Source organism: Etheostoma cragini, chromosome 3 (genome assembly GCF_013103735.1).
Source record: "Etheostoma cragini isolate CJK2018 chromosome 3, CSU_Ecrag_1.0, whole genome shotgun sequence".
In the NCBI taxonomy this organism is placed as follows: Eukaryota; Metazoa; Chordata; class Actinopteri; order Perciformes; family Percidae; genus Etheostoma; species Etheostoma cragini.
In genome coordinates this window covers 5,076,461-5,100,029 of record NC_048409.1, presented here as the reverse complement: position 1 = coordinate 5,100,029, position 23,569 = coordinate 5,076,461, and the positions used below count along the sequence as shown (strand labels likewise).

Sequence of the window (23,569 nt, the reverse complement as noted above, 5' to 3'; positions counted from 1 at the left end):
ATTATTATGTTGAGGACTTCTTTCCATAATAGACTGTATAATAACCTAGGTCTTTATCTTGTTTATACCAATGGCTTTTACAGTCTATGGTTTATGCTGAGGGGGAAGAACCATAGACTACTATAACGTGGAACGTGCATGTGGTTTTGTTACTAATGAACGGTCCTGTAGGGGGCGACCATACACTTTGTTTAGGTAAAGTGCATGTTTTCTGACTAAAAACTATATTAATTAATATTTACAGTAAATGTTTCTGACCCACCTATATGCTATAGGTTAATATGAGCGTATGTGAAATACCATACCAAACAATTCAGTAAAGCTGTCCAAAGTATTTGATTCTGTGGATATTCAGTTATTTAGAAGCATGACTCCGTATTTAGAAGATACAACCGTCTCTACCGGACTCTTATTTTGAAGTCGGACTTCCGGAGTTCCGGTGCGCGAGGTTTGTTTTCGAAGAAGGCGCAGCAAAGTGGATGTTTGACTCTTATTAAAACTTCTCTATCATCGTGGTTTTAATTATTTGCCGGCAACATTTTGTCAGGAGTGTCATCACGATATGAAAGTCAACACTCTCGTACACTTACCATGGTAAATTAGAGTGACATTAACTTCAAAGGTTAAATCCACTTTTGCCGTCCCGGAGTTTTTTGTGAATGGGTAACCTTAACGTTAGCTGTCAATGTAATGTTTAGCTATGCTTTCTGGACATTGTCAGCTAACTATAACATGTGTTAGAGCTGTGAATCAAACGTTAGCTAACGTTACTTTTCGAGAAGTTGTCCTAAGCAGTTTTACTATTCAGTTACCAAGCGTTACCGTAAGCTAGTGTAGATAATTAGCAGCTAACGCTAAGCTATCATTCAGCTTAAATTGAGATAAGAGCCTGGTTTCAATGTCACGTTGTTGTCTTTTCAGGTGTGCTACATAACAAACTTTAGGGATTACATAAATCAACTGGAATGGATTTACCCTCAAAAAACATGTACGACACATATAAAGATGAAATCTGGCAAGGTAAGACAACAGTTATGTCAATGACTTTATCACAATAACTTGGACATTATATGCTGCACAAACATTTTTCATGACTGGACTGTAATGCATTACCAGATATCCAGATATTGTGTCCCACCCTTTAAATACAACTGCATAATCAGAAAATTGTACTTTTGTGCCATCACAAAAGACAAAACATTCAGTGTGTGGATGTTGTGTAGTCATTACTGTTCTATTAATCATGTTTAATGTCCCGATTTAGAGCTGGGACCCCTGGACCCTGACTGGTTTGAGGCACTGACAGCTCAAACGTTCACTAACGAGGGAAATGCCTCTGATCAAGATGACCTGTGTGCCAACCAAGAGGGACATTTTAAAACCCCTTTTGACAGAACTGTTGTAGAAAGTCAGCTGTTTTCAACCCCCAAAGTCTTTAGGCAAAGGCGAGTTGTGTCTCCTGAAACTGAGGATGAGCAGTCGTTTGCTGTTGAACAAGGTAATGTATTATTAAAGTTGACAGTTTATGTATTTATACAGTAATCTAAATTTTTTTTTCTAGCACATTACATGAACCTTTTCAGGAATATGATTGCTGTATTGGATCGTGTAAATTCATTGTTGTAAATTGTAATAACCTACTTGTGTTTCTGCATTGAAAAGCTTTTTTGATGCATTTAAAAATAATGTTCCTCTGTGGTACGTCCTAGAAAAAGAAACATTGCCATGGACAGCAACACAAAGTCCATATTTGTTTCGGATGTCAAAAGAGGGGTGAGTGCTGTTTTTAAAGAAAAACTATATGTTTATTAAAGGTCCCATGGCATGATAATGTCCCTTTTATAAGGTCTTTTAACATTAATATGTGTTTCCCCAGTCTGCCTATGGTCCCCCAGTGGCTAGAAATGGTAATAGGTGTATACCGAGCCCTGGGTATCCTGCTCTGCCTTTGAGCAAATGAAAACTCAGATGGGCCAATCTGGAATCTTGCTCCTTATGAGGTCACAAGGGGCAAGGTTACCTTCCCTTTCTCTGCTTTGCCCGCCCAGAGAATTTGGCCCACCCAAAAGAGAGAGACCTCATGGTTGTCTAACTAACAAAGTGGCTGTCGGTCTAGTCCACACCCCCAGCCTCCACCTTGCCCCCTTACTCCTCAAAAGCTACAGACTCAGAAATGGCACATACTAAGGAAAGCTCATTGTGGGACAGGCTGTAGTGGCTGAAATTCTGCACCAAGGCTGGATTTTGGGAAAGAGAATTCCGATATGGTATTAGGGGACCACTAACGTCTATATAAAAGGGACTTCAGATACAGTATTAGGGGACCAAGGTACATACATACATAGAGCACCATGTCATGGGACCTGTAAATATTACAACTTTGTTTTTGCATAATTCTCATTTCAATGTTTGTAAGCATTCTAAAGGGTTGTTCAGTTAAAGCAAGAAAGGAACAAATATAGATTGTATGTTCTACTCTTGGGGATAAATGAATTGTTCTGTGAGAAAAGACTCATACGTTATACATCACCAATTAAGTGTTTATGGAATAACTTTAAAGGTATTTTTTCTCAAAGTTACTTGTGTTGTCACTTCTGTTGGCAGTTATAGATGTCTATCATGTTCTTTATAGGAGCCGAGGTGCAAAATATGAAGGTTTCCCCCCTCAGAGTCAGGACAGTTTTGGTAAGCTATAGCATATCTGCATGTCTGTTTAAATTACCTTTGACAAACAATTGAATCCACCCTGGTTAATTTGTTTGCGTTTGCCACCTGTACAGATCTGCTTCATACTCCACAAAAAACCCCAGTAAGTATATTAAATCTTACAGTGATGTTTTCTTCCTTTCAGCAAATGCCAGTATGTGAATGTGGAGTAATGGATTACATGAAGGTTTCCCCTTTTTATTTCCTTTTTGAATGATTCAGGTCAGCTATGGCAAGCGTGTATCTGAAAGTCTCGGAGCACAGATTCATTGTGACATGTCATGGACCAGTTCTCTGAATACTCCACCACCATCCACCTTGATTTTATGTAAGCAAATTACACAATTGGTTGTTTAAAAAAAATATATCGTTATAAGTGATTTGTGAAATAATTGTCTTCTCATTTTTATAGCCAAAACCGATGAGAGTCCCTGTCCAGTGAGTCTTTCTGACGAAAAAAATGTTGTTGTGAGTACTCCGTTCAGCCCAAACACACACATATTTCTCTCTAATGTTGAAATATGAGTTAAAGATGCTCTGCTTCTACTTCATTATAAGATCTGTAAAAGACAGAATATACTGTATTTACTCTACAAATTATTCACGTCATACTAGGGCTGGGCAATATATCGGTGTATCAATATCACGATATTAGACTAGATAGATTAGTCTTAGATTTTGGAATATATCTTAATATCGCAATATGGTAAGTGTTGTCTTTACCTTGTTTTACAAGCTGCATTACAGTAAACTGATGTACTTTTGTGAACTTACCAGACTGTTCTAGCTGTTTTATTATTTACCTTTACCCACAAAGTCATTAAATCATTTCTGGAATATATTTATCAAAAATCTCATTGTGTAAATACTATTTAGTTAAATCACCAATAGTCAACCATACAATATTGTCACAAAATCAACATTAAGGTATTTGGTGAAGAATATCATGATATATGCCCTACGTCATACTATATGAAATGTCACGAGATGAGGAAGACAAAAAGGCAGAAAATGTGAGCATTGATGTGTTTTTTTCTTTTTTTTAACTCCCTAATTTAATCTTACAATTTGCATACAAAAGTATCCCATCACACACACACGCATGGAAAAAACTTCATTACAGCATACACAGACATACACCTGCTTACCATACATTGAAAATATAAAATAATGAAGTATAGGAATTACAATGTATTCATTTATTTGAAACAAGTAATGACCTGTACGGGATACATTTATTTCATGGGACCCTACATACCTGCAAATAGGCGGCACCTTTAGTCACTTAAATCTTCATTCTAGGGGGTCCATAGAAAGATGGGATTTAAAATGTGTCCATATTTATTTTTTTTTAATTGTTTTTGGCATTTTAGGCCTTTATTGACAGGCTAGTTTAAGACAGTAGGGGGGAGATTAAGGGGGGATGACATGCGTATCGGATTTCCTTTTTGTGGAAAAAAATATTTTCTCTAGTTTTGATTAAAACGTGACATCCTTCAACCACCTGGCATGAAAAGGCAATTTGGGATATGTCCAGTTAAATAGTATAAGATAGTGGCAAGCACATGCAAGTATTCATAGAGCTGGCAGCATTCTCTGGCTTTACACAAAAAATGTCTGTTTTAAGGATTTGGTTAAATCCAAGTGTTAAATTGCATGAGCCCATGTCTATCACAGGAAGGAGAGTTGTGTATTTTTTCAAGGATTGTTTTTTCAACTCTCTAAAGTGGAGGGTCCTCTGTTCCCAGTATTCATTACATTTTTTTCCAACCGTGGAAACATGCCAATACAGCAAACAAGCAGGTGCAGCATTTAAAATGCTTCTGAATCTCAGTTTTTCTATCTTGTCTTTCTCAGTTGGTACGGAAGCTTTTCCCTTCTCTTTCAAATGCATCCAGAGTTGGAGTTGTGTCGCCCAACAAGAAGGACATACCTAATTTTCACCAAGGTACAGTGTACATTTGCAAATATCCAAGATGTTGCAGTGGCTCTGAATATCAATTACAAGACTATGCATTGCAACAGATTATCTTATTTATATTGCACAAACTTTTACTGATTTGCTGGTCGGTGATCAACAGGTGTTTTCTCTGAGCCTGGCCAGAATCCAGATTCCCACCATTCCCCCCAGAGTTCACTGAATCATCTTGACACTGTTTGGAAACAGACACTACCAGATGCTATTGAGGATGGAGATACACGCAGAACTATAGCAAGTGTTCTTGATGGCGCTGAAAATGATCTCTCTATATTTTTTACCAACTGTAGTTCAGCACTCAGAAAAGTAAAAACTGAAAGAATCAAAAGAAAGCAAATCCTCCCGACAAAAGAACATGACTGCAGCTCTGCGGACACCTCACCAACAAGCAGTGCTGCGTCCAGTGAACAGAGAACAGCTGATCAGGCGCCTTGCAGGCTTCCCTCACCCCCACCAGTAAAAACTGGAACGGTTGGAATCACCCAGTGGTCTCCACTGAGTTTATCTGAGATTTCACATTGTACTGTGGATACTTCTTTCCATCATAATACCCCTGTTAAACAAGTGGAAAACAATATTTTAAGAGAACAACTGCAGAGTGATGCTGGCCAGCTAGTCATGCCACCGAAGAAACTAACAGACTCTGGATTCACTAAGAAAAAGAGAACATTTGTGTACTCTGTTGTTAAGACTTCAAAAACGCAGGTTCCAGAAAAAGAAACACCGTCTCGGAAAATGGACTCATCCCCAGGGATTCCGGACTTCTCTGGTAATACATTTGTCATGCATGTAAAGTTTTAAAATGCTGTGATACATTCAAAACCCTTTTCCACAATGACTAAACTGGTCCTTTGTCATGCTTCATTTCAGGACAAGAAGTTAATGTGAAGCAGTTGAGGAAATCCCCAGATGAAGCAGACGGTTGCAGTAATGGGAAGAATGAGATGCAAAAACAGGGAAATCTCGCTGAAGAAAATCTACCTCCCTCTGTACAAGCAAAAGTCCCGGATCTGGACATGTCGCAGCTTTGTAAAGATTTTGCTCAAGACTTTAGTCAAATGTCAGACCCCGTCAAACTAAGTAGAATAGCAGAGGATCCTCCCCAAAATGACTTCTCTCCATCAGCCTGTCTGTCAGCCTTGAAACAAGCTAAGAAGAAAGTAATGCAAGTTCACTATGACTGTGATGCCGTCAGTAACAGAAGACAGGTTTCTACCACTAATCAAAACAACCCCATTGATGAGGGCGGGATAATTGACAGTGGATTCCAGTCAGCTGTTGTAGATAACACTCATGTGGCCACATCATCGTTTCTTCTTCCAAGCTCAAAGATCAATAGTCAAAGTCAACAGTGGACTGGCTTTAAGACTGATATCGACAGGACCAGTCCTTTCACATCTACACATAAAGGAAACGGAGAAGCACATTTGGATGATATTTTACCAGTAGCTGAAATGCATGGCAAGCTGTCCAGTGCAATCAAGGAAAGACAGACACTGCGTCCCGGCAGCGAGACACAACTACCCAGCAATGCAAAAGGAACTGTTGATAAAAGGAATTGCATTCCGCTTAATGGTCAAGTTCATGGGAGTCTGCTAGAGAAAACAGTTTATCTTCCTTCCGTCCATGCATCGGGATTCAAAACCGCTTCAAATAAGGGTATACACATTTACTCAGCCAACCTGGAGAGAGCCAAACGTCTGTTAGAAGAGACTAAGGAAGAAATGACTTTAAGTGACCAGCCTACACAATGTGCACATGATACTAAAGTTGAAATGAGCATGAGTGATGGATCAGCGAAAAATCCAACCATTAACTCAAACCAACCACTATCTTTAAGTGAAAAAGATGCGGATGTCAGTTGCCAGTTAACAGCTTCACAGAAAGCTGATGTGACTGAGCTGTGCACTCTCTTGGAAGAAGCAGACAGCCAGTTTGAATTAACACAGTTTAAAACCGCGAAGCTGAAACCACACTGTCAAGATAATGCCACGCCCCCCAAAGAAGTTGACAAAGAGCTTGACCCGGATTTTCTTTCAGGTATAGATTTTGATGACAGTTTTAGTTCGGAAGCTGAAAAGCACCTGGCCGTAACTGTGATTCATGAGAAAATGGCCTTAGTTTCAGATGGTAAACCAAACAGTGACACATCTAACATCACAAGTAAATCCACAGGTTTGCCATTGTCGAGTGCAATGAAAACAGAGAATTCCTCTCCTGAAGATGTGTCTTTCTCTTCAAAGCACATCTCTGAAGACAGTGGCGGTATTCTGTCAGCTGAACCCATAAGTCTTGACAGACATGGGCAGACTAAAACAAGCCAGCTACAGATCAAAAATCCTTTAATGCTTGGGGGTGTGGGATTCAAGACTGCAGGAGGAAATGTTTTGAAAGTTTCAAAAAAGTGCCTGAGCAAAGCTAGAGCTTTGTTTGCAGATTTAGAGGAGAATCTTGTGACAAGTCAAAACCCACCTGACAAACAAACCAATTCTAAAACCCTGCATAAGCGCAGTGTGAATTATCACACTGGTGACCTTTTGCATCTTCAAAAGGATAATTCAAAATTCACAGATGATCCCGGAGAAAGGGTTCAGAGCTGTTTTTCCAACGCGATGGAGTCTGTCTGTCCAGACAGAAAACCACGCGGAGATGAAGATGCTCTAAAAACTTTGAACAGCAGCATAATGCACACAACCACGCATCAAAGGGGGTTCCAGATGGCCAATGGGAAAGGGATTTCTACTTCAGCGAAAGCTATGCAAGAGGTAGATGCTTTCTTCAAAGACTGTGAAGTTATCGACGGTAATGCTGGCATGTCAGTTAAGCCTAAAAAGAGCATACCCTTGCCTGAAAGTGTCAGTCTTAAGGAAACCCTTCCAAAAGGTATAAATGGTCAAGGGATAAAAGAAAACCTTGCTGAAGAACCAATTAATGAGTGTGAAAATGTGAATGGTGGTCCAGCTGCACGCCATACAGAAGTTGTACAACATAATATGGACAGTCACAATTTTGGTGTCAAGAGTACACTGGCTTTAACAAATGCAGCCTCTTTCAGTGAAAACACTTCTTCGACTGCAAAGGCACATTCATCTCTCTCTTGCGCAACGTCAAAGAGGATTGGCCCCTCTGCCATCAGTGAAGTGAGCGATGGAGGTGGATTTTGTTTAGCCAGTGGGGCGAAAGTATCTACGTCAGCTGATGCAATGAAAAAAGCAGAGCATCTTTTGAATGAAATTCATCCACTTAAGGACGCAAACCAACAACCGAAACAAAAAGGAGAAGCTATAAGAACAGGCCATCTCAACAATCAAATTCAGGTTCGACCATCTAAAATTGGGAGCTTTCATGCAGCCAGGGGCAAACGAGTGGCCATTTCATCTGCAGCTCTCAGGAAAGCCAAACTGTTGAGTGAATGTGATAAAGTTGAGGATAAAATCTGTCTAAAACCAACACATTCCAAGATGGCAGTCCCTGGTCCAATATCCAGGAATAGTGGATTTCTTGCAGCCAGTGGGAAGCCAGTAGCATTTTCATCTGAGGCCCTCCAGAAGGCAAAAGCTCTCTTCAGTGACATCAGCTTGAGTGCAGAGATCCCAGCTGTTCCAGACACAAGGAACAGTGACACGAAACAAGATGATGCTGACAATACAGAGAAAAAACATTGTGGTTTCACAACTGCAGGGGGAGCAAAAGTCCACGTGTCACAGAAAAGTCTGTTGAAAGCAAAAAACCTTTTGGAAGAGTTTGATGATGGTTCTATTTCAACAAAAGCAATGCAAGAAGCAGATGCTTTCTTCAAGGACTGTGACATGGATGATAACGATGCCATGTCAGTAAAACATGAGAAAGGTATATCATCTGTGAGTGGAAGTGGCATTGGAAAGAAAAACCTTTCAAAATTTAAAAAAAATCACAAGGTGTCAATGAAAATATCTGAAGAGCCTGGAGGTGGGCGCACTGAGTTTGAAAATGTGAGCGTGGGATTGGTTGTAAACCATGAAAAGATGATGCATCCTGATGACATGGAGATTCACAAAGATGTTGTTAAGAACACATTGGATTCCACCAAAGCACCTTCTTTACATGGAAACCCAACTTTGATGACAGGGCAACTTTCTCTCAAGTCGTGCACAACATCAATTGATTCCTCAGCCAACATTGAATTGAGCAAAGGTGCTGGTTTCTCTACAGCCAGTGGGAAGAAAGTATCTGTTTCAGATGATGCACTGACAAAAGCAAAGTCTCTATTGAATGAAAGTGCTACGTTTGAGGACACAAACAAACAACTGAAACACAAAGAAGACATCTTTCCAACACATAACGGTGGATTTCAGATGGCCAGTGGCAAAGGAGTTACAATTTCATCTGCAGCTGAAAAGAAAGCAAAAACCCTTTTAAATGAATGTGATAAAGTTGAGGATAAAATCTATCTAAAACCAACACATTCCAAGATGGCAGTCCCTGGTCCACAATCCAGGAATAGTGGATTTCTTGCAGCCAGTGGGAAGCCAGTAGCCTTTTCATCTGAGGCCCTCCAGAAGGCAAAAGCTCTCTTCAGTGACATCAGCTTGAGTGCAGAGATCCCAGCTGTTCCAGACACAAGGAACAGCGACAAGAAACAAGACAATGCTGACAATACAGAGAAAAAACATTGTGGTTTCACAACTGCAGGGGGAGCAAAAGTCCATGTGTCACAGAAAAGTCTGTTGAAAGCAAAAAACCTTTTGGAAGAGTTTGATGATGGTTCTATTTCAACAAAAGCAGTGCAAGAAGCAGAGGCTTTCTTCAAGGACTGTGACATTATGGATGATAACAATGCCATGTCAGTAAAACATGAGAAAAGTATAGCATCTGTGAGTGGAAGTGGCATTGGGAAGAAAAACCTTTCAAAATTTAAAAAAGATCACAAGGTGTCAATCAAAATGCCTGAAGAGCCTGGAGGTGGGCGCACTGAGTTTGAAAATGTGAGCGTGGGATTGGTTGTAAACCATGAAAAGATGATGCATCCTGATGACATGGAGATTCACAAAGATGATGTTAAGAACACATTGGATTCCACCAAAGCACCTTCTTTACATGGAAACCCAACTTTGATGACAGGGCAACTTTCTCTTAAATCGTGCACAACTTCAATTGATTCCTCCGCCAACATTGAATTGAGCAAAGGTGCTGGGTTCTGTACAGCCAGTGGGAAGAAAGTATCTGTTTCAGATGATGCACTGACAAAAGCAAAGTCTCTACTGAATGAAAGTGCTACGTTTGAGGACACAAACAAACAACTGAAACACAAAGAAGACATCTTTCCAACACATAACGGTGCATTTCAAATGGCCAGTAGCAAAGGAGTTACGATTTCATCTGCAGCTGTAAAGAAAGCAAAAAAACTTTTAAATGAATGTGATAAAGTTGAGGATACAATCTGTCTAAAACCAACTAATTCCAAAATGGCAGTCCCTGGTCCAATATCCAGGAATAGTGGATTTCTTGCAGCAAGTGGGAAGCCAGTAGCATTTTCATCTGAGGCCCTCCAGAAGGCAAAAGCTCTCTTCAGTGACATCAGCTTGAGTGCAGAGATCCCAGCTGTTCCAGACACAAGAAACAGCGACAAGAAACAAGACAATGCCGACAATACAGAGAAAAAACATTGTGGTTTCACAACTGCAGGGGGAGCAAAAGTCCACGTGTCACAGAAAAGTCTGTTGAAAGCAAAAAACCTTATGACAGAATTGGCCGATGGGGAGTGTCACTCAAACTCACATTCAACAAGCCCACATGACACCCATAAGTCAGATCTATCAAAAGCGAAAGATGTGAAAAGAACTTTGAATTGTTATCTCAGCCCTGAAGAGGAAATGTCAAGTGTGCTGGACGGTGAAATAGATCAGACAAGCAGCAGTGAGGGATCTAATGTCAAAAGGCAACAAGAGTCTTCAGTTGTAAACTTTCAGTCACTTAACCTAAGTGGCTGCACTGAAACCCAGCAGAGGTTTTTCGCCCAGGAAGCTCTGGACTGCACTAAAGCTTTGTTAGAGGATGAAAGTGTAGCTGGCCAAAGTCTCTCAATGACTTTAGAAAATGTGCCACTGCAAGAAAACCCGGGATTCAGCCACAGATCTGCAGAGGAACAAAAAGGACCCAGGAAAAGATCAGTCGAAGACCCAGATATGACTGGTTAGTGTTTGTGTTACTACTTAGAAATGTATAATGTTGTTTTTTTATTAATCCGCAGATTGTTTCAGAGTTTTCAGATTGTTTTGAATCAAAATAATTTTAAGAACAACATCATTACATAGGCCGACATCTTAACCAGTTTAGCTTCATTGAATATTCTAAGGGCTCCTGCACACTGCCTGCGTGGCGTGTCCGTATTTATGTTAACAGGTTAGAGCTTACACACTGCCAACGTGACACCCACGTCTCAGGCGCAGCTGAGCCTCGCTGAAAACGTGCGCATGCTAGAATAAAACCAAAGCAATTAATAAATGACATTTTGATGTTTGAAAGTCTCAAGGTTTTGACATAAATGCAGTTATAAATCTAATTTATAAAATATATATATTGATTTTCACATATTGCACCTGTCAATTCTGTACAGAATGAAATATCGACATGTGCAAAGAAATGTACAAACACAAAATTATTGACAAAATAAAGTTGAAGAACACGCTATTATTTCATTTTATCAATTGGAAACATACATGTGTACAGACAAGGCTAGCAGGAGCAGCAGCATCGTGTCAGACACATTTCTGGTGTGAAAAGACAAATATAATGCAAAAGAAAAAGCCATAAACCATTCGTTTTGACCAAGTAAGCTTGTGTATTACTAACCTTAAGCAGTGACTTTTATCTGTTACAAGCATGGCTATTAACCCATTAACGGTTGCCTTACTGTCTTTTGGAATATCCTAGGTCAGCCTCCCCTGAAAAGAAGATTACTGGAAGAATTTGACAGAACTGTCGATGGCCCAAGAGGTTCAACCCTCCATCCGGACAAAAGTTTTCCAAATGGTAAATCACCAGCACTGTAACAAGTTGGCAAAATAATACATCACCCAGAATACATCATATATGTATTTGTAGTATAAATTAAATAACTTTTAAAATGTTCTTTCTTTATTAAGATATAATGAAAGACAGGAGGGTTTTCAAGTACAGCGTCTCTCTCCATCCAAACATCACCAGGCCAGACAGGTAAGTTGGCCATGTTTTCCAAACGCTGATACACGTTATCAGCACTTTGTAATGTTTGTTTTTTTGGTCTAACAGGAATGGAAAGAATTATGTGGAAACCACATTGCAAAAGACAAAATCAACACAACAATCAACCCCAGAAGACAGCAGATCAGCACATTCCAAGTTGCCAGTGTTTGTTCCTCCGTTCCTCAAGGATGCAAAGACAGAGCGTCACAAGAATCCAGTGCTTAAGAACGCAAAAACACCTACTTCCTTTGTTCCTCCATTCAAAAAGCAATTAACTGTTGTCCAAGAGAGCTCCTCTAAACCCCAGGGGGTAACACCCATTAACAGCAACACTTATGTACCGCCCACTAAAAAAACACAAAGCAATACAGATGTAACTGTTAATAACAGCAAAGAAGACATTCAGACGGTGGTCTCAGCTGACACTACAAATGATAATCCGCTAATTAATCAAACCGTTACGGTTAGCTGTGGATCCGTGGACTCTGCTGCAGAGGTGTCACGGGTGGAGGACCCAGTGTCTACAAGCCAAGGTGCACTAACTTTTTTAGAGGTGAAGTCAGTATGATACACTGTCAATACTCTGCATAAAATAGTTGTTATAATTATGTGTTCATGGTCTACAGACATGTTTCAGGATCTTCATAATATAGAGCTGGCACGAGATATGCAAGACATGAGGATCAGGAAAAAGAAGCGCCAGACCATTCGACCTTTGCCGGGGAGTTTGTTTCTCATCAAAACATCAGGAGTGTCGAGGATACCATTAAAAGCTGCAGTCAATGGAAAGCCTCCTAGGAGATACACTCAAAAACAGGCAAGACCAGAACTTGTTTGTCAGTCAATTTTGTTGCATGTGGTTAAAAAGGAGATCCCTGTCATGTAAACGGCTTTTTGACATGTTTTTTGTTTTTTTGTTTTTCTTTCAGCTGTATGGACGTGGAGTCCATCAGCATGTGTATGAGATCACCAGTGAGATTGCAGAATCTTTCCGCTTCAATTTACGGCAGTTCCTCAAACAGGAAGCCTTTATAGACAGCGGTGGTGTTCAGCTTGCTGATGGAGGATTACTGATCCCCAGCAATGATGGGACTGCAGGGAAAGAAGAGTTTCATAGGTATTTTTTTTATTCAGTCTTACTTTAAATCAGGCTTTGGAATGTTGAACCTGTTATATTGTTTAAGAAACCAGGTGTATCTTGGTATCGGCAAATGCAGGCGGACTGTACTGAATATCATCTTTTTCTACACTGTCTACAGAGCATTAAGTGACACCCCAGGTGTGGACCCTAAACTGATCAGTGAGGGGTGGGTGTACAATCACTACCGATGGATTGTATGGAAGCAGGCCTCCATGGAAAGATCATTTCCAGAAACAATGGGCAGCCTCTGTCTCACCCCAGAGCAGATCCTCCTACAACTGAAGTACAGGTACGTGAGAGTCCACATTAGTTTAGTTCATTGTCTTCTTGTTGTTGAGCTTAATTTTATCATGCGCTTATTAATTAGACACCCACACACATCTTTTGCAAAATGTGTGTAATATGTTCCTGAACCAAATGTCATATATGAGTTACGCTTTTGGGCTAATTATATCAGGCAGTGACTTTATTACATTTATATATTTTAGTTAAACTTACACTGTAGTTTATGTGACATAAAAGTTTATATTTTTTTTAATGTGAATCAGATATGATGTAGAGGTGGACAACAGTCGCAGGCCGGCTCTGAGAAAAATTATGGAAAAGGACGACACATCAGCCAAAACCCTGGTCCTCTGTGTTTGCGGGGTGGTCTCCAGGGGCCAGACCCTAAACAGACAAAGTTTCAATGACACTAAGACTCCACAAGGGGCTGATGCCAAGGTTGAAAACCCATCTGCAGTTGTCTGGCTGACAGATGGATGGTACGCCATTAAAGCCCAGCTGGATGAACCTTTGACTGCCATGCTTAACAAAGGGCGAGTGGCTGTCGGTGGGAAGTTGATCATCCATGGAGCTCAGCTGGTGGGTTCTCAAGATGCTTGCTCCCCTCTGGAGGCACCTGAATCTCTCATGTTAAAGGTACTTTAAAGGGGACGAGGGCTCAGGTTATTCTATCTTTCCAGGTAACAACTCGGCTAACTAATATTTTACGTGTTTAGATTTGCGCCAATAGCAGCAGACCCACTCGATGGGATGCTAAGCTGGGATTTCACAGGGATCCACGGCCATTCCTGCTTCCTGTCTCTTGTTTGTACAGCAACGGAGGACCAGTAGGATGTGTGGACATTATCATTTTGAGAAGCTACCCAATCCAGGTGTGTTTTGTCGTTCATTGTTATATTGTTTCTTTTAGTCCTGGAAGTTCATGTTATGATTTCTTTTGACTTAATGATTGTCACATTTTCCAGTGGATGGAGAGGAAACCAGACGGAGGCGTGGTGTTCCGTTCTGATCGTGCTGAGGAGAAGGAGGCGAGACGATACGACGGCAACAAACAAAAAGCTTTGGAGATCCTGTATGCCAAGATTCAAGCTGAATTTGAAAAGGAGGACAAAGGTAGGAATCTTGTTTTCAGCAAGTTAGGTATGGGTTAAAAATGAACACCTTTTAACAAAATTGTAATTTTCAGGAAATAAACCTCAACATAGAAGACGGACATTCACCCGACAGGAGATTTCAAGACTTCAAGATGGAGATGAGCTGTATGAAGCAGTGGGGAATGACCCAGCTTACCTCGAGGTGATGAGAAATTTGCTTTACAGATCGTTTACTTCATTTCTCTTATGAATAAAGTTTTAACTGCACGTCCATTTCACTTGCATGTTCAAGGCTCATTTGAGTGAAGAGCAGTTGGAGACTCTGCGTACCTTCCGGTGTTCTCTCATGGAGAAGAAGCAGGCGGTACTGCAGGATCGCTACCGGCGAGCATTAGAAAGTGCAGAGGACAGCGAAGGTATTTGTCCCAAGCGAGAGGTTACACCTGTGTGGAGACTGTGCGTTGCTGACTCCATGGACCAACCAGGCAGTGGTACGTCTGTATAGTTTTTAAATTCATTTCAAATGTACTATGGTTACTTTAATGTATATTATATTGTGTTTTCAAATACTGATTTCGTATAATGTGATTACATTTTTGTTTTTAAGTTTACCAGTTGAATCTTTGGCGACCTTCCTCGGATCTTCAGTCTTTAGCGAAGGAAGGCTGTCGATACAAAGTCTACAACCTTACCACGTCGGATGGAAAGAAACATGGTTGTAGCACAACAGTTCAGCTGACTGGGACAAAGAAATCACAGTTTCAGGACCTACAGGTACTGGAGAATCTTAACTTATCTTGAGCACACTGAGTGGGCATATGGAGTTCCAGATCCATTATTGATAATGTCAGATTGATGATTTTTAATACCTTTTTTTTTGTTTTATCATTCAGGCTTCTCAGGAAATGTTAGCAACACGTTTTCAACCAAGGGTCTCTACCTGTTTTGTGGATCTTCAAAACCCAGAATTCCAGCCGCTGTGTGGAGAAATTGATCTCACAGGATATGTCATCAGTATCGTAGATGGGCAGGGTAAGAGCATCTTTTTTTCTTAAAGTGCTCATAATATGATTTTTGGCTTTTTCCCTTTCCTTATATATGTTTTTGTGCACGTTGAAGGTTTACAAAGTGAAAAAGCCCAAAGTCCCCCCCCAAATGGACTTACCATCTCCAACAGAAAATGTTCACAAACAGCTCTGTTGTAGTCCAGCCTTTACTTCAGAGACAAACGCTCATCACTTTGTAGCCGACGTTATAATGCTCGCCTAGCTGCTAGCGTGGCACACCCTCATACTGTGCTTCTGACTGGCTAGTAGTCCTTATCTAGGTAGCGCACATGTATGACTCCCAACACAGATCGAACAGAAGTGAGATTTCTCACTCTGTAGCTAAAACTGAGAGCTCAACACACTGGGTGAAAAGAGGAGCTGCAGCAATGTGCAGAACAACAACAATATGGTATTTTTTGAAAATTAAACCATATAAACCTATTCAGGTACAACCTCTTAATACAGTTAAGATCCTGAAAATTAGCTTAATATGAGCACTTTAACTGTTCCTGCCTTAACTGTATTGTTACAGTAAAATGTTATCGTAATGATTGATTGTGCTTTTGATAACAGGTTTCTCTCCTGCATTTTATTTGACCGATGGGAAACTGAACTTTGTGAAAGTGCGCTGTTTCAGCAGCCTTGCTCAGGCTGGCTTGGAAGATTTGGTAAAACCACATGTCCTTTTGGCCCTGAGCAACCTGCAGCTGAGAGGTCAGTCCACATCTCCCACTCCCGTTGTGTACGCTGGAGATCTGACCCTCTTCTCAACAAACCCCAAGGAAGCACATCTGCAGGAATCCCTCAGCCAACTCAAAAACTTGATCCAGGTACAAAGTTTAAGTCAAGTATTTTACACCTCTGCTTCATTGCATACTTGTTGCACACTTGAAAAGAAACAAACTTTCTTTAAACAGCATTCCATAAAACATATGCAAAACTGCACAGACACGAGACATACAGTATAACGGTTCAGTGTGTGTGCCATATGTATTTAATCATCTAATGATCAGATGAGGATTGTTTAAAAGGATTTCTGGTTAGTGACCTGGACCACGAAGAGCTTACTTATCTTACTTTTCTGCATTTTTTGTTTTCTTTACATTACAATTTTGTAAACTATGAAAATGGCATAACTATCATTTTTATCTTGGTTCTTCAGGGTCAGGAGAACTTCCTTCAAATTGCTGAGAAGAAGTTTTCACATTTGGTCCAATCTGATGGCCTAAAGTCCATCTCCTCTCCAGCTCTGCAAACACGAACCCCAGCTTCTGCATCGGTCAGAAGACAAGACACAAGAACAAGTGTGAGTTTATGTACTTGTTGTTAGCATTTCTCTCAAATAACCATTTTTTATTGATTAAAAAAACTAATAATGTGTCCTTTTATGCAGGTGACCCCTCAGCAGCCAGTCAGAAGCCTTGGAGCATTCACACCGGTCAGTAGGAAACCTCCTGCAGCAAACTGTTTGTCAGAGAAAGACCCCGTCAGCCTGAAGAGGAAAAGAGCTCTGGACTATCTGTCTCGCATCCCTTCTCCACCATCTCTCTCCCATCTTGGCTCAGTGGCATCTCCATTTATAAATAAGACATTCAACCCCCCTCGGAGGTCTGGAACACCTTGCACTTTAAAAACTGTACAGACTCCAGCTTGCAAACCTATCAATCCACCCGTGGAGGATGATTGGGTGAATGACGAAGAACTGGCTATGATTGATACTCAGGCATTGCGTGGTGGGAATTTAGTATAGGAGTGTAACTTAACTGTAAAAACAAAACTGTACAAATGAGTGAATGTAAAAGCTGTCTACGGCATATATTCTGTGTTGTTTTTCTGTGTTGTTTTTGTGGTCTCATTGGACCCATTAAAGAAGTGAAATCACTTCACATTAGTAAATCATGGCATCACTTTATACATATCTACATTCTTCAGTCTCCTTTTTTGTCTGTAAATTTCAGTTGAAAACAAAAAAGGATTATCTGCGTTTGTTTTTTTAATAGTGAACGTAATAACTAGTATCACAAGGTTAATAACTAGGATGAGTGTCAGTAAATTAGTCCCAAAAAGCTGATTATAAGTGCTAGCATAGCTAAATTTAATTTTAATAGGATGATTCTTTTTTACTTTGAGGTTGATAGCACTATAGCCCACGAAAGAAAAGTAAGAGGCATGGAAGAAACACCGTTAATTAGATTTTATACAAGACTAGAATCATATTGGCATCTTTGGGTGATGCCCGTCTCTGTCACACACTTTTAGTCCAGCTGATGGCGCTGACATTTGGTTCCCCGGCTGTCAATGCGGATAAGAAGAAGACTACCAACGTCATTTCCGTAAACACAAGGCACCTTGCTATGTGGAAATTGTGTGCTGGCCGTCTTTTGTTAATGTCGTTTTTTCTATGAATGCATTCTGAGTATATATGGTGAGTATTGATGATAGTGAAATTTACTCTAATTCATAATAGAGTAGAAGGGGGGTAAATAATTTAACGGAACAGAGTTTCGCTTGTCACGTTAGCTAGCTCGTGAGCTGACGTTAGCTAGCTAACCTATAGGTCTTAGCTAGTTTCAGTTTTAGCTAAAGTAACTTAACCTGTTCACATAAACTGTGACAATGTGTTCACGTCACTTAACGGTAATAATGAAATAACTCGCTCATTAGCTATAGTTAGTAGTTTTGTATTAGAACAATGTGTCCAATAAGGGAGTTTAATCTGTTTTACAGATGTCTCACACTGGAGCCTCCTGTACTACCTCTCGTGCCATAATAAAGCCGCGTGTGGGTGGAAGAACCGAAGATGGACGAAGCGCTAAATTAGTGAGCAAAGACTCCAGCAGTGCAGACAGAAGTGTGAGGGAGCGGGTGTTAAAGAAGGTAGGACTCACAAGCACCACATTCATTGGTCCAGCATTTCCTCCTCCTAAAGCAGCCACCGTTAAGTCTGACATCGAAGACACCCTGAGTGAGTTTTACAAAGAGCTCGAGAAGATCGACACGCCTGATGGTGCTAGCGGTAACCCAGGGAAACAAAATGCAGGTTTTGTGCCACCCCACGTACCACCCAAAACATCTGGCAGCAAACAGACTCAGGATGGAAGCGAGGAGAACTTTTTTTACACAAGCAAGTCTGCAGGAACAGACGGCTACCAGAGAAGCAGTGGGCAGAAACAGCCATGGTCACACTGGTATCAAAATGAGCCATACTACCCCAGAAGACCGAGGCCATCTGCACCAAACCAATGGGGTGTTCCTCAAACTTTGAACAGACCACCTAACCCAAGGTTTCAGAGGCCTCCATTCCATCGCCCGCCACCCCCATCTGCATTCCCAAATCCACAAAACCTGCCCTCACACGTGAATCCTAACAGGAGCAGTTTGGGCACACCAAACCAGCATCAAGAGGACTCCCATTTCCCAACGTTTTCCCACTACCCACCTCCGAATGTATGCAGTAACCCGTCTCAGGGCTTTTATGGAGACTCTCGACACAACTTTGACAGGGACAAACGGAGCTATGATGCACTCTCCGATAATATGAATGTTGGGTGGTCCAGAGATAGAAAAGAAGAATCCTGTCAGGTTGGTGAAGATTATGACAGGTGCCAAAGATATGATTCAGAAAATGAGCCGTGGGAGCATCGCTGCGGACCCCCTGAAACCACTAATGCGTACCATACCTCCCTGGTGCTGATCTTGATGAGGGGATTACCAGGATCTGGGAAATCAACACTGGCCAGGTACGTCTAATCTTGAGTTAGTGCATTGTCAATTTAAATGAATCCAAAACTCAGTTTCCCAGCTTGAATATTATTTTCACAAGGACTAGATGATATGACATATATTTTTCTATATTGTTTGTTGTGCAATGTCCAAAAAAACCAGCGGCCGAACTGAGTTAAAGCAATATTTACATCATTTGAACGACACATTACGTTCTGATCCTTGCACATAATGTTCATTCTGCACTACAGTTTTTAATAAAATCAGAAAAGACTCAGTCTCAAGTATTTAATTCAAACATGAGCTTATCAAGATGGTAATTTCTAGAGCCCGACCAATACTGGATTTTTAAGACTGAAACAAAAATTTGTTTATGTAAAAATCCTATAAATCGGCCAATATATATTAAAAAATGATTTTCAAAAATCCAGAAACGCGTAACAAAACATAATCAGATTTCCCTAACATTAGTTAGTTTTAGTTATTTATGAGTTCTCACTAAAATAATGTAATAATTAGTTTTATTGTCACAGTAGAACAGAAGAACATCAAAAATATGTTAAAGTTCTGCAAAATAAAATGTATCATAATACAAACTTAAGATATGAAACTTAAAGTCCTTTGAACAAAAAAGACAAAAAAATAAAAATAAATAAATGATCAGTGTTGCCGACGTCGTAGAGCGCTCTCTGGTGAGACCACGCAACGCCAACACTCGCAACATGGTTGACCGTCTGTTTTTATGTCATATAAAACAATTAATTTATCAGAATTATTTATTTATCATTATAAATGATTCTGATGAATGACTACTTAAAAAAATATATATATACTGTGTATAAACTGTATATACACGATGGTTTGGGAAATGTCTAATATTGGCCGATAATATTGGCCTGCCGATATATCTGTCGGGCTCTAGTAATTTCATATGGACCAGTTATTGAATGTCCAGAAAACATGCTTTATTGTGATGTATGTCATACAAGGTGTTGGTCATATCGCCCAGCATTCATTTTCATAGTACATTTGTGTGCTATCTTTCTCGCAGGGAGCAGCTCTCCACTGGTCCCCGTGGGGTCATACTGAGCACGGACGACTACTTTGTTCACAGAGATGGGTACTGCTATGATCCAGGCCTCCTTGGAGCAGCACACGAATGGAACCAGATCAGAGGTATTTGACCCGTTGGAGATAAACTGCGCCTCGCCTGCGAAGTGGACAAGAGCAGGCGGCGGCAGCAGCAGGGGGAGGTGACAAAAATCCACTGTCAAAGTATAGATGTTTGCAGCAGCCTTCAGGCTGAACAGGAAGTCACAGAAACACCAAAATCCTGTTAGGTCCAATTGCGATAACAGTTTATCAGACCCAAATATCAGCTGGTACACAGTCTCAAGTTGTTTGTATTAAGACAAATTAGCTCTCAAAAGGCTCTACGCACAATCTGTTTCTGATGTTACACATGTTTGTGCAGAATAAGCCTTTAAATCAGACAAATAGTATTTCAAACGCCTTCATTTCCAAATCAATAAAAAGATTATAAAACGTCTTCGTGTTGAGTCAATTCTGAACCAATCAGCTTTGAAATCAGCTAAGAGGCCGGTGTTTCCCCGCGACTCAAACCTGCGGCCGCCTTGATCTCGTGAGGTTACCGTTGCCCACATGTGCATGACGTCAGCAAGTCGGACACAAATCTAACCGGCACGAAACGGACGGCGATCGCCAGGTGATTGATTTTCTTCGCAGACCTGACTCATCTCCAACGAGCCTATCGTCTCCTTATATGCTCACGTGGCTCGGATGCTCAGCGCGATAAGTCACAAAAGCATTTCTGTCACACTACAATCAGGAACGTCTGCTGCGTCTCTTCACAGTCAGAGTATTATTTTTTTATTTTTTTTAAAGACATAAAGAGTAGTTTCCCTGGTCTTTGGTTTAGGACAGGAAAAAAAAGTCTAGTTTAGTGGCTCCGCCTGCTGGGAAAATGTCATCCCCACCCACAGCATTAGGCGCCCTATGAGCTAATAAAGTGGATGCATTATGAATGGAACATGTTTCTAAGATGGAAATTTGGTTAGATTGTTTATTTTTTTTTACTTGCTAGAAATGATTTCAGTTGTTCTTTGTATTCTTGGTTTAATTCTCTTTCAGCGGAAGCAGCTATGCATGATGGTCGATCTCCTATTATTATTGACAATACAAACACCCAAGCATGGGAAATGAAGCCATATGTCAAAATGGTGGGTATAGGATTTTGACTATAATTGAGTGTGTTGGTTATAGTGTACCACATCAGCTTCATTAATCCTAATCAAATTGACGATGTTTTAAGCAGGCCTTGGAGAGAGGATACAAAGTGGACTTTTGTGAGCCTGACACCAGCTGGAAGTTTGATCCTTATGAGCTGGAGAAGTATGATTTTTTTATTTTATTTTTTATTATCGTATTAAGTATACGTGCCAGGGCTCAGCATACTAATTTACTGTATTTAAAATGACACAACTTAAAGTTTAAAGATCTGGTAGATGTGTTCATAAAGTTTTTTATTGGCTTTTTCCCTTTCCTTTATTGTGTTATGTATCTTTTCTGTGCACGTTAGAGGTTTACAAAGTGAAAAAGCCCAAAGAGAGTTACGCTGATGTTACTGCTGCATGTATTTGATTGGTGTGTTCTTCCTTATCTCAATTTCTGGATAAAGAAAGACGTAAACTGGAGTAGTATTTTTGTATTTTGTTTGACTGATTTGGATGTGGTGAAGACTGGGGGGGTGGACCTGTTAAAGCCGTGACACACCAACCCGATAATCGGCCGTCGGAAAGTCTGGGAGGTCGCTGACTCGAGTCCGTTTGGTGTGTTACGTGCCGTCGTCCGTCCGAGGGGTCGTCGGCCTTCATTTTGGCCGACCTGACATGCTTGGTCGGAAGGCGTTTACTGCCGCCAGTCGGACTCAAATGACCAATCTGATTGGTGGAGTGCTAACAGGAAATGAGGAGCGGGATGAGCGTGACTAGAGTTGCTCAAAATCTAAAGAAAATCTTTTAAACTGACCTTTGTGGATCTGAAATGAAGTCAGATTCAGCAGCTGCAAGGCCGATTTCTCCAGAAAATGTTTTCAGAAACACGTTTCTGTGAACTATTTTAATAAAATATGAGATTGAATTCTGAACAAGCCGCCATGACGGTCTGGCTTTGAACTTCCAGAGAAGCCAGGCCCACGTGACGCGTATGTCCAATCAGCAGTCGACAGTTGGCGTCTCTTCGGTGTGTTCCGAGGCACTTATTTTGGCCAACACGGGGGGGCGATCAGTCCGACGGGCTTTTGCAAAGGGGTCGAGTGTTACAATGACATTTTTTTATGTTTTTTATGTTTTTTTTCCTAATTTGTTTATACATTTTATATATAATTTGTTATAATTGTTCAAAAGAGAGATTTCTTTTATTAATTAATTCATTAAGCAACAAGCTTACGTTAGTCCACTGCACTGTTTTCCCCTCCAGGAGGAATAAGCACGGTGTTCCTCAGGAGAAGATCGCCCAGATGATGGATCGATTTTCATTTCCCATATCTGTAGACATCGTCATGAGCTCTCCAGACCCGCCGCACGTCAACCACAGACGTGGACCAGAGCAGCAGCAGCAGATGTGGAGGAAATCCCCAGATTTCTCTTAGTTTTTCACAGGACCTTAAACCTGCCAAATAATTTGCCCTGAAGAACAAAACCTTTTTAATGGCGTAAATATTGTTTACCACTGTTTTTATGCCATTTTTAATCAATTATTTTTGTACACTGTGAATGTATGTAAAGCAAGAAGAAATTTATTTTTTCTGAACTTTTCATAATTAAATATTTGGCATTTTTTTATTCATGACATGTATTTCAGATGTCGTTTGTGTTATCGACAATATGCAACAACATGGTAAAAGCAACAGGTTGTCCTCAAGTGCCTCATGTTGGTTGGTTGTTAAAATAGTTTTCGGTGTTTTTTGATTCCCTAAAATCATCAACTATGAAACCAAAGCTTTATAGTTGACATACCTCTTGGTTATGCCAACATGTTTCTTTTTTAAGGCAACGCTATATTAACGCTTCAGTCCAGCCTTTACGTCAGAGACAAACACTCGTCACTTTGTAACAGATGTTACAACTACACACCTAACTGCTAGAATGAACTCATACTCTGCTTCTGACTGGTTAGCAGTACTTAATTTATACTTTTAAATTCATACTGTTTAATGATCCCCCTGATTCAATCCAATTCAATCCACTTTATTTATATAGCACGATTTTAACAAACACAAGGTTTCCAAAGTACTGCACAAAATGATAATACAGAATAACTAGATAACACAATAAAAGCACAATAAATACTGTATATATATATGTATGTA

The 23,569-nt window shown here is 40.4% G+C and overlaps 2 protein-coding genes across 3 annotated transcripts; both read left to right on the top strand.

Annotated features, from left to right (window-relative positions):
- The first annotated feature begins 431 nt into the window (after positions 1-431).
- brca2 (BRCA2 DNA repair associated) lies at positions 432-17,368 on the top strand. The gene is made up of 27 exons (XM_034866146.1): positions 432-594; positions 922-1,020; positions 1,265-1,498; positions 1,710-1,773; positions 2,633-2,685; positions 2,781-2,809; positions 2,929-3,034; positions 3,119-3,174; positions 4,564-4,656; positions 4,787-5,453; positions 5,555-10,855; positions 11,597-11,695; positions 11,809-11,878; positions 11,954-12,420; positions 12,514-12,704; positions 12,817-13,004; positions 13,147-13,317; positions 13,577-13,949; positions 14,030-14,185; positions 14,279-14,426; positions 14,500-14,609; positions 14,700-14,898; positions 15,015-15,181; positions 15,301-15,439; positions 16,030-16,286; positions 16,619-16,762; positions 16,850-17,368. The coding sequence occupies exons 2-27, from the start codon at positions 966-968 to the stop codon at positions 17,204-17,206; spliced, it is 9,894 nt and encodes a 3,297-aa protein (XP_034722037.1). The 5' UTR covers positions 432-594; positions 922-965; the 3' UTR covers positions 17,207-17,368.
- Positions 17,369-17,745: 377 nt separating this feature from the next.
- On the top strand, positions 17,746-23,049 carry n4bp2l2 (NEDD4 binding protein 2-like 2). Of its 2 annotated transcripts, none has more exons than XM_034866571.1 (6): positions 17,746-17,881; positions 18,184-19,196; positions 20,231-20,355; positions 21,331-21,419; positions 21,515-21,591; positions 22,678-23,049. In XM_034866571.1, the coding sequence occupies exons 1-6, from the start codon at positions 17,879-17,881 to the stop codon at positions 22,847-22,849; spliced, it is 1,479 nt and encodes a 492-aa protein (XP_034722462.1). In that variant the 5' UTR covers positions 17,746-17,878; the 3' UTR covers positions 22,850-23,049. The 2 variants fall into 2 exon arrangements, with proteins under 2 accessions (XP_034722462.1, XP_034722461.1); XM_034866570.1 differs by lacking the exon at positions 17,746-17,881 and adding an exon at positions 18,058-18,093.
- The last annotated feature ends 520 nt before the right edge of the window (positions 23,050-23,569 follow it).